Source organism: Chlorocebus sabaeus, chromosome 6 (assembly GCF_047675955.1).
Source record: "Chlorocebus sabaeus isolate Y175 chromosome 6, mChlSab1.0.hap1, whole genome shotgun sequence".
Classification (NCBI taxonomy): Eukaryota; Metazoa; Chordata; class Mammalia; order Primates; family Cercopithecidae; genus Chlorocebus; species Chlorocebus sabaeus.
In genome coordinates, this window is record NC_132909.1 from 46,455,640 (window position 1) to 46,468,822 (window position 13,183).

Consider the following 13,183-nt stretch of genomic DNA (forward strand, 5'->3'; position numbering starts at 1 on the left):
GCCCGCCGTAAACGGCTCCCTCGCGCCACTTCCGGCCGGCTTCTGCAGACGGCGCTGGTGGTCGATCGTGTGGCGCCGGAGGACGTTCCCCGCGGCCGGAGCCATGGAGATGCCGCTGCCCCCAGATGGTGAGACCCAAACCGACCGAGAGACCGTTTCTCTCTCCCTGGAACCTCCTGTTGGCCGGCCCCGCCTCCCGGAGTCCCTGGGTCTGGGAGGGGGCGGGGCTCGGCCTCGCGGCTTCGCCTGCGGCCTCTCCCGTGGGTCCCCGCATTCCCAGCGAGCGTGTGGCCCCTATCGGGACCCGTACAAGGGCGGCCTCTTTGGGGCCCACCCCTTTGGGGTCCCCGGCACGGCGGACGGGGGCTGGGGCGCCGAGTTCCCCGGCTTTGGGCGGTCGTCGCTGACGCCCCGCGTGGCCTTTTCTCCGTCCTCCAGACCAGGAGCTTCGAAATGTCATCGACAAGCTCGCCCAGTTCGTGGCTCGCAATGGGCCCGAGTTTGAGAAGATGACTATGGAGAAGCAGAAAGACAACCCCAAATTCTCGTTTCTGTTCGGAGGCGAATTCTACAGTTACTACAAGTGCAAGCTGGCGCTGGAGCAGCAGCAGCGTGAGTTCCCTCCGGCACTCAGGCCGCCCCATCGAGCGCTTCCTTTCTCGGACTCTGCCACAAACCTCTTTCTTTTGGGTCGTTTACTGTCTGGAGTGGAGCAGCTCGGTCCACACGATCCGTGTTCCGCTGTTCCCACGGCCTTGCACAGAGCGGCTGCAGGGTGCCACTGTAATGGAAAACAACGAGGTTTTCGATACTCCTCCTGGGCTCTGGATCAGGGATTTTGCTGCTGTTTTTCAGACTGATGACGGAGATGAGCAGGAGTAGCCTGATTGTTTTAGTGTTTTCTAGGGAGGAAGTGATAGAGGCCGGATGGGAGCCCCTGGGACAGGCACTGCCCAGCCCCTTTTGCGGTCTCCCTGTGGGTCCAGCAAGGCTTTTGTGCGTTTCAGGTGCCTGCAGCACAAATCAAAAAGAATTATCCCTCTGAGTTTTAGTTCTTGGCAAATGTTTATCAATGTTCGTTCAGTTGAGCAACAGGATTCCAGTCCTGCTCTCAAGAAGGTTAAGGTTAGGAAGCAGAAGTGGCCTTTGAATAATGGATAGTCACCAGGTGGTGCGGCTGCTCAGGGCAGGTATCAACATCTGTCATGTTCAGTACCCAACCCCCAGTCTCTAGATTGTTTTAATGAATAACTAGGAGTTTGCCAGGTAGGTGGACATTGAGAGGTGGTTGTCCCCTGAACTGCATGCTCGCTGAGGCCAGAGAGACCTTGTTTGGGTCATTGTACCTTGATATGTAACACACAGTTGGTGTTCGATTAAACAGCTTGAAAGGAGGCTGGTTGTAGTGGCTCATACGGTAATCCCAGCACTTTGGGAGGCCAAGGCAGGCAGGTCACTTGAGGTTAGGAGTCTGAGACTAGCCTGGCCAACACAGTGAAACCCTGTCACTACTAAAAATACAGAAATTAGCCGGGTATGGTGGCCCGCGTCTGTTGTCCCAGCTACTCGGGAGGCTGAGGCGGGAGAATCGCTTGAACCCGGGAGGTGGAGGTTGCAGTGAGCCAAGACCACACTATTGCACTCCAGTCTGGGTGACAGAGTGAGACTCCATCTCAAAGAAAAAGAAAAAGCTTGAAAGGTGGCCAAGTGTAGTGGCTCATGCCTGTAATCCCAGCACTTTGGGAGGCTGAGGTAGGCAGATCACTTGAAGTTAGAAGTCTGAGACCAGCCTGGCTAACATAGTGAAACCCTGTCTCTACTAAAATTACAAAAATTAGCTGGGTGTGGTGGCACACGCCTGTAGTACCAGCTACTGGAGAGGCTGAGGCAGGAGAATTGCTTGAACCTGGGAGGTGAAGGTTGCATTGAGCCGAGACCACGCCATTGCACTCTAGCCTGGGTGATAGAGTGAGACTCTATCTAAAAAAAAAAGAAAAAAAACGCTTGAAAGGAGGCTAGGCACAGTGTCTTGTGCCTGTAATCCCAGCACTTTGGGAGGCTGAGTCTGGCGGATTACTTGAGGTCAGGAGTTCAAGACCAACGTGTCCCACACGGTAAAACCCCATCTCCACTAAAAATACAAAAAATATTAGCCAGGCATGGTGGGCACCTGTAGTCCCAGGTACTCAGGAGACTGAGGCAGGAGAATCGCTTGTACCTGGGAGGTGGAGGCTGCAGCGAGCCAAGATTGTGCCACTGCACTCCAGCCTGCGAGACTGAGCGAGGCTCTGTCTCAAAAAAAAGAAAAAAAAAACATTGAAAGGCTGAGAGAGTAGGATGTTGCAAAGGTGCAGTTTCTTGAGTAAGAGACTGAGAGAGAGGGGGAGAGTTTGTGTGCGTATTGGCAGGCACAGTGGCACACAACTGTGCCCCCAGCTACTCAGGAGACAGGCTGGAGAGTTGCTTGAGCCCGGGAGTTCAGGGCTGTAGTGCACTGTGTCGATTGAGTGTTTGCACTAAGTTCAGCATCAGTATGGTGACCTTCTGGGAGCTGAGGACCACTATACTGTCTAAGCCGTGGTGAACTGGCCCAGGTCAGAAATGGAGCAGGTCGAAACTCCCGTGCTGATCAGTAGTGGCATCGTGCCTGTAAATAGCCACTGCACTCCAGCCTGGGCGACGTGGCCTGTCTTTAAGAAAAAAATGTGCTTGTATGAGGGAAGAGTTTGATCTGGAGTGTTAAATGCCAGGGGAAAAGTTTGTGTTTTCTCACTCAATCCAGGGATTTTTCTGATGCCTGTTTGGGTTCGAGATGGGGGGGCGGGGTGGGCAGGGAGCGATCAGCTGCCTGAAATCGTAAGGAAAATATTGTATGTGCTTGTGCGTTTCTAGAGCGATCCTCCCTTAGCCCCATCACACCAAGTTTAAAACCGTTTCTAAAGGCAGCGGGAAGCCACAAGAGTTTTAAACAAGGGACAGAGTGGCTTGGGTTGTGTGGCCGGTGGTGTAGGACAAGCTAGAGGGACCAGCCTGGGGAGCAGTGAGGCCTGCAGGGGAGCGAACAGGGCAGTTGTTCAGGTGAGAGATGGTGGGGTCTGAATTAAGTCAGTGTGTCGAGCCTGAGGGAGGGAGGGTGGGGGGCAGGTGGGGTGAAGGGGTAGAACCCATGAACCTGGGCGCCAGTTGGTTATTGACGACCTGATGGTGTAATGAGCAGGGGAGGAAGTCACCTCAGACGGTGCTTTGGCTTGGGTGACTGAGCTGAGGGCTGCTTTCGCTTTCTCAGGGGGGCCACTTCCAAGCTGGTGCCTTTATAGGGAAGGAGAGGGTGCTTATATTACAGCTCAGGAAGATTAAAGCCAATAAGTGCTTTCCTTTTTTTTTTTTTTTTTTGAGATACAGCCTCAGCCATATCATATGGGGTCTCACTATGTTACCCAGGCTGTCTGTGAATGCCTGGGCTCAAGTGATCCTTCGGCCTCAGCCTCCCAAGTAGCTGGGACAACAGGTGCACACCACCATGCCCAGCTTGGAAATCAAATTTCAACATGAGTTTTGGTGGAAATGAACTATTTCCAAATCTTAGCATTTCCCTTACCTTATGTGTACAAGATGGGATTCACAAAACACACATAGAAGCACTTATATTTATTTGGTGTTTAATATATGCACTGCTAAGGTTAGCACTTACTTGATTTTTCAAAAATTAAAACCAGTAATTAATAAGGCTCACCCATAAATAAGGAGAAGAAACCAATCTTAAAAAAGAATTGCAAATAGTATGCATAGATACTACCATCCCCCTTCAGACAATGGAGCTTTGTGGTCTTCCTCTTGAGTTGGCTGGACTTAGTGACTAATTGTGGAACGTGAAAACAGTAACTTGACAGGAGAAACCTGGCAGACAACCACCTAACCAAGTGATCAAGGTTAAGTCTTTTTTTGTTTTTTTGTTTTGTTTTGTTTTTTGTTTTTTTTGTTTTTGAGATGGAGTCTCGCGCTGTCTCCCGGGCTGGAGTGCAGTGGCATGATCTCAGCTCACTGCAACCTCCACCTCCCAGGTTCAAGCCATTCTCCTGCCTCAGCCTCCTGAGTAGCTGGGACTACAGTTGCACGCCACCATGCCTGGCTAATTTTTGTAGTTTTAGTAGAGATGGGGTTTCACCGTGTTAGCCAGGATGGTCTCGATCACCTGACCTCATGATTTGCCCGCCTTGACCTCCCAAAGTGCTGGGATTACAGGCGTGAGCCATTGCGCCCGGTCAAGAAGTGCTTTCTGTGGGTGGTGATATCTTGGCTAGATCTAAAGGGTGTCTTGGGGTTGGCCAGGTGAAAACAAGAGGAGAAAAGTGTTCCAGGTAGAAGACAGAGCCCTTGGAGGGAATAGGGGACCCAGAGCTTAGGGCGGCTAAAGCCCAGAGTAGGAGGGGTTCTTGGAGTGACCAGAGGTGTGGGTGCAGAGTTAGGGGCCTGGCGTGGGGAGGAGTCGGGGGCCTGGCTTGAGGAGGAGTGAGGAGTGTATCCTGGAAGCGTGGGAGAGACTCGTGGAAGGTTTCGGTCCATGTTCTAGAGCCGGGTTAGCCACAGTACAGCCAGTTCTGCACCCCGCTCCTTAAAGCCTGGCCTCAGCTGTTCTAGAATGGAGCTTCACGAACTCTGTGGTGAAGGACCATTTTGGTTTTTGTTTTTTTAAGTTTCTAACCTGTTGTGGACCAAAACTTTTGCAAAGCACAGTAACAGTGTGGACCGTGAACTATCACGTGGCTAGAAAGGTTTTGAAATGCTCACTTTCTGGTTCCATAACCGTCTGTTACCCCTGGGTAGCCCGGGGACCACTCCTTAAGTGGCAGTACCGTGACTGCCATGTTGAAAAAAGGTAGAGGGGTGGGACCTGACGCAGGAAGACTGGCTCTGGGGTGGCGCAGGTGACAGCAGATCCATGGTGGTGACAGCAGGGACATAGACTGATTGGAGTGATGTCTAGGAGGCTGCCTTGACACCATGTGGCTCATCAGTGGGAGGCACATGTACCTTCTGACCTGGGTTTCTGGGCAGACGGTGGTGCCAGCCATGGTGCGGGGAGCACAGGAGGGGACATCAGTGTAGGGGCAAGAGGAAACGCAGTCCATTGGAAACACAGTGGGCCGTGCAGTCGGTGGTTAGGGCCAAAGCTCAGGGAATCCCGAATGGAGATGATGGATTTAGGAATCACAGCATGCAGCTGACAGTCACAGCGGCAGGAATGAAGAGCTCATGTTTCCTGGGGTTGCATAGAGCAGAGGACGGGGCTCAGAACACAGGCCGCGCACCCCAGCATCTGAGGGTCTGACAGGAGAGGGGTTGGTAAAGGGGGAGAAAGGGACTGAGGGGGCAGCACATGGAGGCCAAGGGTGGCAAGCATCTGTGACAGGCCCATGGGGCTAAGTTGAGCAAGGGTGTCCTCAGCTGCCTGGAGGAAGGTGGGGGGGTGACGGGGAGTGGCAGGCAGGTGCCAGGCTGAGATGAAGGGGAGGTGAAGATCTGGAGTGAGTCTTGGCTGAGAAATCGTTTAGAGAGGATCATGGAGTGAAGGGAGAGGTTTCCAACCCAGAATGTTCTGATGTGTTTGTTTATTTATTTATTTATTTATTTATTTTGAGACGGAATCTCCCTCTGTCACCCACACTGGAGCGCAGTGGCACCATCTCGGCTCACTGCAACCTCCACCTTGTGGGCTCAAGCAATGCTCCTGCCTCAGTCTCTCTCAAGTAGCTGGGATTACAGGTGCCCGCCACCACACCGGCTAATTTTTTGCATTTTCAGTAGAGACAGGGTTTCCCCATGTTGGCTGGGCTGGCTTGAACTCCTGACCTCAGGTGATCCACCCGCCTCAGCCTCCCGAAGTGCTGGGATTATAGGTGTGAGCCCCCACGTCCAGCCTGATGTGTTTAGATGCTGCTGGGGAGGGGGCGGGTAAAGAGGGAGGAGTTGGAGAAATAAGAGAGAGAAGAAATACCATGAAGCAGTGTCCCTCGGACGGTGGGAGGGGTGGGATTCGGTGCAGAAGTTTGGGGTCATCCTATAGGGTGCCCTTGGGTGCACAAACTGGAAGGCACAGTCAGCCCCGAGACTTGACTTGAGCACCCAGTGAGGGGCGACACCTTCCACCTGACACCGCATCTCCCTTATCTTTGGTTTTGTCCTGGTCCCCTTGGAGTGGGGGTCTGGAGGGCTCCAGGGGTACATAGTCACATTCAGACCAGGCTGCCCCAAGACGGAGAGAGAAGCGGGTCATCTTGTCCAGGGCCTCCTTATGAGCAGGGACCCTTTCTCAGAGAGCTCACCACCTGCCCCATCTGACCAGAGTGGGGACCTGCGCCCACCCTGACCCCGGCTTCTGCCAGCAGAATGGGTGTCTCACTGCTGCCTCAAACCTGATGCACCCCTGATTGCAGAGGAGTCTCTGTCCCCAAGGGCTGGAAAAGCAAGGAGAGTCAGTAGAAGGGGAGGCTGCAGTGTGTGTTCGGGAGGTGCAGCTTCATGCCTTTCTGGCCACATGTGCAGAGGCCAGCGAGTGCCTGAGGAGGTCAGGGGATGAGAGGTGCCAAGGCGTGGATTCTGCCAAGTGGGGCCTAGGTGGGTGAGGAGGTGGCAGGCTCAGGCTTAACTTGCGCCGGAACGACACTGTGCGAGGACTGGGTGGTGCTGGCAAGAGTGGCCAGGGGACTTCCTAGGTTCTCCGAGGAGGGGACAGCCCGAAGATGGAAGGCCGAGGCTGGGATCCTGTGAGAGGGAGGGCAGGGCCCAAGAGTAGGAGGAGCTGAGTTTGTGTGGGCACGAGGCTGTGCACAGGCCCTTGTAGATGGTGAGTCCCTGGGGAGAGGGAGGCTCCTGTGACTGAGAGGTGGCCAAGGGGACACCTAGACCGCCATCTGCATTCTCAAGGGACACCCCTCCTCCTCTCCCTCCAGTCATCTGCAAGCAGCAGACCCCAGAGCTGGAGCCAGCTGCCGCCATGCCGCCCCTGCCACAGCCCCCGCTGGCCCCCGCCGCGCCCATCCCGCCAGCCCAGGGCGCACCATCCATGGACGAGCTCATCCAGCAGAGCCAGTGGAACCTCCAGCAGCAGGAGCAGCACTTGCTGGCGCTCAGACAGGTACGGGCCCACCCCCTCCTCAGCCAGGCACCAGCAGCTCCCCTGTGCCTCTGTGTTTGCGTCTGTTCACCAGAATGAATAACAGGTGTCAGTGAGGACAGGGCCCGCCCTGCCACCCAGGGCTTGGTGCATGTCAGCCACTGTCTCCCCCAGCCCTGATGCCAGACACAGAGGCTGCTTCTCATCTCAGTGAAGCCTGTGGACATGCGTGCACCCATCACCCTGGGGTGGACCCCCCGAGTGGGACTGTGGGGCACGTGTGCACCTTGAAGCTCCCTAACAGCTGTAGCTAGGCAGTCTCTGGTGCCTACCATTGGCCCCACCACACAGTAGCTAGGTCACCTGGAGCTGTTGGTTGGGGAAGGACCCTTTTTTAAAATTATTATTGTTTTTGAGATGGAGTCTTGTTCTGTTGTCCAGGCTAGAGTGCAGTGGCGCAATCTCGGCTCTCTGCAGCCCCCCCTCCTGAGTTCAAACGATTCTCCTACCTCAGCCTCCGGAGTAGCTGGTATTACAGGCATGCACCACTACACCCGCCTAATTTTTGTAGTTTTAGTAGAGATGGGGTTTCACCAGGTTGGCCAGGCTGGTCTCAAACTCCTGGCCAGAAGGACCCTTTTGTCCTTCCTGGTCCAACAGTTTGATAACTTTTGCCAGATAGAATACAGGTGCATTGGCTGGGCGTGGTGGCTCACACCTGTAATCCCAGTACTTTGGGAGGCTGAGATGGGCGGATCATGAGGTCAGGAGTTCGAGGCTAGCCTGGCCAGCATGATGAAACCCCGTCTCTACAAAAAATACAAAAACTAGCCGGGTGTGGTGGCGCATGCCTGTAATCCCAGCTACTTGGGAGGCTGAGGCAGGAGAATTGCTTGAACCTGGGAGGAAAAGGTTGCATGAGCTGAGATCACACCACTGCACTCTAGCCTAGGTGACAGAGCAAGACTCAGTCTTGGAAAAATAAATAAAAGAATACAGGTGCATTGCCAGATAAACGAGAGGAATAGAATACCAAACCTCCAAAACACCAGCCTCATTCTTCATACTAGGTTCAGGGTGTAAAATCACACTGTCATATTGCTCTCAGAAAGTTCCAGCTGGATGTGGTGGCTCAGCCTGTAATCCCAGCACTCTGGGAGGCCAAGGCAGGTGGATCACAAGGTCAGGAGTTTGAGACCAGCCTGGCCAATATGGTGAAACCCCATCTCTACTAAAAAACACAAAAATTAGCGGGGTGCAGTGACAGGTGTCTGTAGTCCCAGCTACTCGGGAGACCAAGGCAGGAGAACTGCTTGAACGCGGGAGGCAGAGGTGGTTGCAGTGAGCCAAGATTGTGCCATTGTACTCCAGCCTGGGCAACAGAGCGAGACTCTGTCTCAAAAAAAAAGAAAGTTTCAGAATGCTCACCCTCAGCTTCTGCCAGAGTTCATCATGGAGTGGGAGGCTGGCCTTGACCAACCCTGACTGACTGCTGGTCCCTATGGCAGCTCTGTTTTTACCAGTTGCACTTTAACCTGCGTTTCCTATTGAGGAATGAGATTGCTCCCTTCTTGTTTCACTAGAGGCCATGGGGGTGTCCTCTCCCTCTATTGCCTGTTCACACCATCCCTCATTTTTCTTTTCTTTTTTTCTTTTTTTGTTGTTGTTGTTGTTGTTGTTGTTGTTGACAAGGTCTTGCAGTGTCACTCAGGCTGGAGTGCCGTGGTACAGTCAAAGCTCACTGTAACTTTGAACTTCTAGGTTCCAGCGATCCTTCCGCCTCAGCCTCCCAAGTAGTCGGGAACACAGACACACGCTACCATGCTCAACTAATTTGTATTTTATTTGTTGTAGAGATGAGGTCTCGCTGTTGCCCAGGTGGTCTGGAGCTCCTGGGCTCAAGCGATCCTCCTGCCTCAGCCTCCCAAAGTGCCGAGATTACAGGCATGAGCCACCGCGCCCCGCCTTTGTTTTTTGTTAAGTTGGTTTGCAGAGGTTGTTTGTTCCTCTGGGCTGCAGTATTTTCCTTGGCTACCTGGAGGGCAGGTGTTCTCTCCTGGTATGTCCTGTCAGTGCCCTGCCCACTCTGGGAGGGACTGTCACAGATTCACGGCAGGCACGAGAGACAGAATCTCCTCATGCTGGGGACAAGCAAGGGAGCTGATGGCCAGAGCAGCCCAGCGTCGGGGCATCCCCACCAGGTCCCCACCCCGCGCCTGCTGGGCCAGGCCGGAGGCTCGGGCTGCGGTCCCTCCTCATGTGCTCTTGGCCCCCCTGACCCCCCACCCAGGAGCAAGTGACAGCAGCCGTGGCCCACGCGGTGGAACAGCAGATGCAGAAGCTTCTGGAGGAGACCCAGCTAGACATGAACGAGTTTGACAACCTGCTGCAGCCCATCATCGACACGTGCACCAAGGACGCCATCTCGGTGAGGGGCCGGGGCTTCCCAGAGCACAGCTTCCCCCTGGTCCCGCCCTGAGGCAGGACCCGCCGCAGCCAGTCTGGGGCTAAGGGCTGTTACGGTAGGTACCTTTCCCTCCCGCCGTGAGCACCCTGCTCACTTGTCATCGGCTCGATCGTTGTAGGCCGGGAAGAACTGGATGTTCAGCAATGCCAAGTCCCCGCCGCACTGTGAGCTGATGGCCGGCCACCTCCGGAACCGCATCACGGCTGACGGGGCGCACTTTGAGCTGCGGCTGCACCTCATCTACCTGATCAACGATGTGCTGCACCACTGGTGAGTGCCGCCGCCCCGTGCCCAAAGCGCCGCTTCCTTGTGCTCCTCCTCAACCCTTCCTGGGTGGCCGCTTGCTCCAGTCAGTAGCTTGGCTTGGCCTGTCCCAAGACTAGGGGGCACTTGTCCAGGGAGCCCGGGCCGGGTGGTCTCTGTGAGCCGCCAGGCTTCTGTCTGCAGGACTGCAGGGTCTAGGCATCCTGTGCGCCTTCGCCGCATGCCCTGTCCTCTTCCCTAGACCCCAGCCTCACCTGTCACATTGCTGCCTCCTCGGAGCCACTGTCCCCTGCACTCCTTGCTCTCCTGGGGCAGCTTCTTGGCGTCTCCTTATTGCCTTCTCGGCCACGGCCTCCTTGGCCTCTGTGTCTGTCTCCGGCCCTCGTCACTGATTTGCACGCGTGCACACACGTGCACCTGACTCTGCTCAGCCATCGGGACCCTCCTTTGGGGTCCCCTTCTCCAGCCCTGATCCGACTCTCAGACTTCAACAGAGACACCTCTGCTGACCCTCTGTCCCCACCCAGCCCTCACCCCTTCCCACTGTTGCTGTCTCCACCCTCCCCAAGGTTGGTTGAGTATTTCCTTCTACAGGGTCACTGGGGCCCTTCTCACAAAAATTAGCGCAAAAAAAAAAAAAAAAAAAAAACCAATGGAACCCCAGGCCAAAGGCCTGCGCACACAGGAGGAGATAAGCACTGCTACTGAGCCTAGCAGGCCGCAGTCTTGGCCAGGCGCCTCATGCGCCTCTGCACTGGTCCAAGCTGCCAGCACCCATCTCGCCCCATCTGCCACGTGCAGCACTGCCTGAGTCCCTCTTCTGTCCCCACCTCAGTCCCTGTTTCTCTTCTGCTGGGAAGTGAGCTGCGGCTCCGCACCACCTCTGCCCTTCTGCTCCTGCTCGTGCCTCCACTTCTCCCTGTCTTTGAATCAGGGGCGCCTTGCATGGATGCACCGTTTCCTACATTCTCCAGCTACGCGCCTCTCTAGCTCCACTCTCTCCGAAACCATGTGCTGCTCGTCCGTCCTCCCGGCTGCCCGGCCCAGGCCCTTGCTCCCCTGAGCTCCCTGCGGCAAGCTGGGGGTTGAGGGACTTCGAGCTGCTCCCCTCCTGTCCCGCGTCCCTCCGTGGGGGCAACCATCTCCCTGCGCAGCTGCAGGGGCCTCCCAGGCCAGCTACGCACAGTGTCCAGTGCAGCGCTGCCCCGAGAGGACATGGCCCCAGTGCCTCCCCCGACTGGGCCTCTGGTTGCTCTTCTAAAGCGTTCTAGGTGCCCGAAGGACTGAGTACCCTCCCTTCTCCTCCCGAGAGGCCTGGCCTGGGCCGAGGTTTCCTTGTGCATAGCGAGTGACAAGGGCAAGACCCCCACTCCACAGCAGTCCCGTCCCGCCCATTGCACACAGGCAGGGGCTCCCGCGGACCCCATGTCCCTTCATCCACAGCGCCACCCAAGAAGGAAGGAGGGAAGATTATTTCCTCTCAAGGGGACTGGACAGAAAGGCCTTGCTCAGAACGGCCCCAGGCCACATTCTCTCCCTCCCCTGCTTGCTGTTTTTCCGTCTGTCCCCTTCCTCGAGCCCAGGCACCAGCACAGGTCTCGTGGGAGCCCCGCCATTGCCCCGACCGGGTTGGGGACCCGATTCCCGAGAAGGCAGAGGGCGCTGAGGCTGGAGCCGCGATGGTAACGGGCGCGTGGCCGGGTCCCGCCCCAGGGCCCTGACGCGCGGAAAGTCTCTCCCTCACAGCCAGCGCAAGCAGGCCCGGGAGCTGCTGGCCGCCCTGCAGAAAGTCGTGGTGCCCATTTACTGCACCAGCTTCCTGGCCGTGGAGGAAGATAAGCAGCAGAAGATCGCCCGGGTACGTGGGCCCTGGGCCGGGGGTTGGGCGAGACTGGGATATGCAGGCCTTTCCGCTCCCCGCTGACCCAGCCTCTCTCTCCTCGCACCCCCAGCTCCTGCAGCTCTGGGAGAAAAACGGCTACTTCGATGACTCCATCATTCAGCAGCTACAGAGCCCGGCCCTGGGGCTTGGTCAGTACCAGGTGAGTGTCGCTGCCCACCCGTGCCTCACCCTGTAGCAGGGCGGACACCTCAGGAGGGCTTGGGAGTGTAGGGACAGCAGCTGCCACCCTAGCAGGTTCCGGAAGCCGGAGAACCCTTGTACCCTGCTTGTGCTAGGAGTATCCAGTGGGTGTTGACTGGAGAGTCCCAGGTGACATTCCCAGGCCTTGGGTGTGTCTCCTTGACTTTCCTGGCACACTAGACCCAGGCGGCCTTTCGGAGTCCCTGCACGTGGCCCGTTTGCTCTGGTGGTCAGGCATGCTCCTGCGTGATGGAAGCGTGAGGAAGCCCAGACGTGGCTTAGGCTGTGGCAGCCCCTCTTGCTGAGAACCACATGGCAAGTGGGAGGCAGAGCCCGTGAGCATGTCCCAGAATATTGATGGGCAGCGTTCTCTGAGCAGCCACACAGCGGCCAGGACACAGCTGTCATTGCTTGTTCCTGTGGTCAGGGAATTGTCAACCACGCTGCAGCGAACATCCTCGTCCCCAGATCTCTGGCCACATCCCAGCACACACACTGATTGCCCAGACTGTGTTGGCTGTTTCACATGACGGTTCCCTGTCCACCTGCCCCAGGTCCCCCAGGCTCTGCTGCTTTCCAGGCGTTTGTTCTCTGGCGCCAGACAGCAAGCCCCAAGGCCGTGTACTGAGCAGTGGGTGCTCTTCTCTCTTCCAGGCCACCCTCATCAACGAGTACTCCTCGGTGGTCCAGCCGGTGCAGCTGGCCTTCCAGCAGCAGATCCAGACCCTGAAGACGCAGCACGAGGAGTTCGTCACCAGCCTGGCCCAGCAGCAGCAGCAGCAGCAACAGCAGCAGCAGCAGCTCCAGATGCCGCAGATGGAGGCTGAAGTCAAGGCCACGCCTCCACCGCCTGCCCCGCCCCCGGCCCCAGCACCTGCCCCTGCCATCCCGCCCACCACCCAACCCGGTATGGGGCTCCCTCAGCCCCCACCCCCAGGAAGCAGCCCCCAGAGGCTGGGCACCGAGTGTAGTCAGAAAGCAGTTTGCCACCCTCAGACACAGCTCTGGTTCCATCGTCCCAGGCCTGCTCCTAGACCCAGGTTTTCATCCATTTACAAACATGAGCCCGGTGACATTAGAGTAAAACTCCAACTGTTCCATTCCTGAACAGCAAAAGATCTGTTTCCTGTTCCCAGAGAAGAGAAAAATAGAGGAAAGGTACTCAGATCGATCGCCCATGAGATTGAGGCTGCAGTGAGCTGTATTTACACCACTGCACTCCAGCCTGGGTAACAAAGCGAGACCCTGTCTCAAA

The 13,183-nt window shown here is 56.3% G+C and overlaps 1 protein-coding gene across 2 annotated transcripts in view; it reads left to right on the forward strand.

Annotated features, from left to right (window-relative positions):
- Positions 1-13,183, forward strand: part of CHERP (calcium homeostasis endoplasmic reticulum protein) — a 24,013-nt gene continuing 10,830 nt past the window's right edge. The window contains exons 1-8 of one of the 2 annotated variants that reach the window (XM_007995653.3): positions 1-128; positions 439-612; positions 6,951-7,135; positions 9,405-9,542; positions 9,700-9,851; positions 11,559-11,703; positions 11,798-11,887; positions 12,583-12,835. In XM_007995653.3, coding sequence (XP_007993844.1) covers positions 104-128; positions 439-612; positions 6,951-7,135; positions 9,405-9,542; positions 9,700-9,851; positions 11,559-11,703; positions 11,798-11,887; positions 12,583-12,835 — 1,162 coding nt within the window. In that variant the 5' untranslated portion in view covers positions 1-103. The remainder of the gene's footprint in view (positions 129-438; positions 613-6,950; positions 7,136-9,404; positions 9,543-9,699; positions 9,852-11,558; positions 11,704-11,797; positions 11,888-12,582; positions 12,836-13,183) is intronic. The other variant, XM_007995654.3, reaches the window with a different exon arrangement.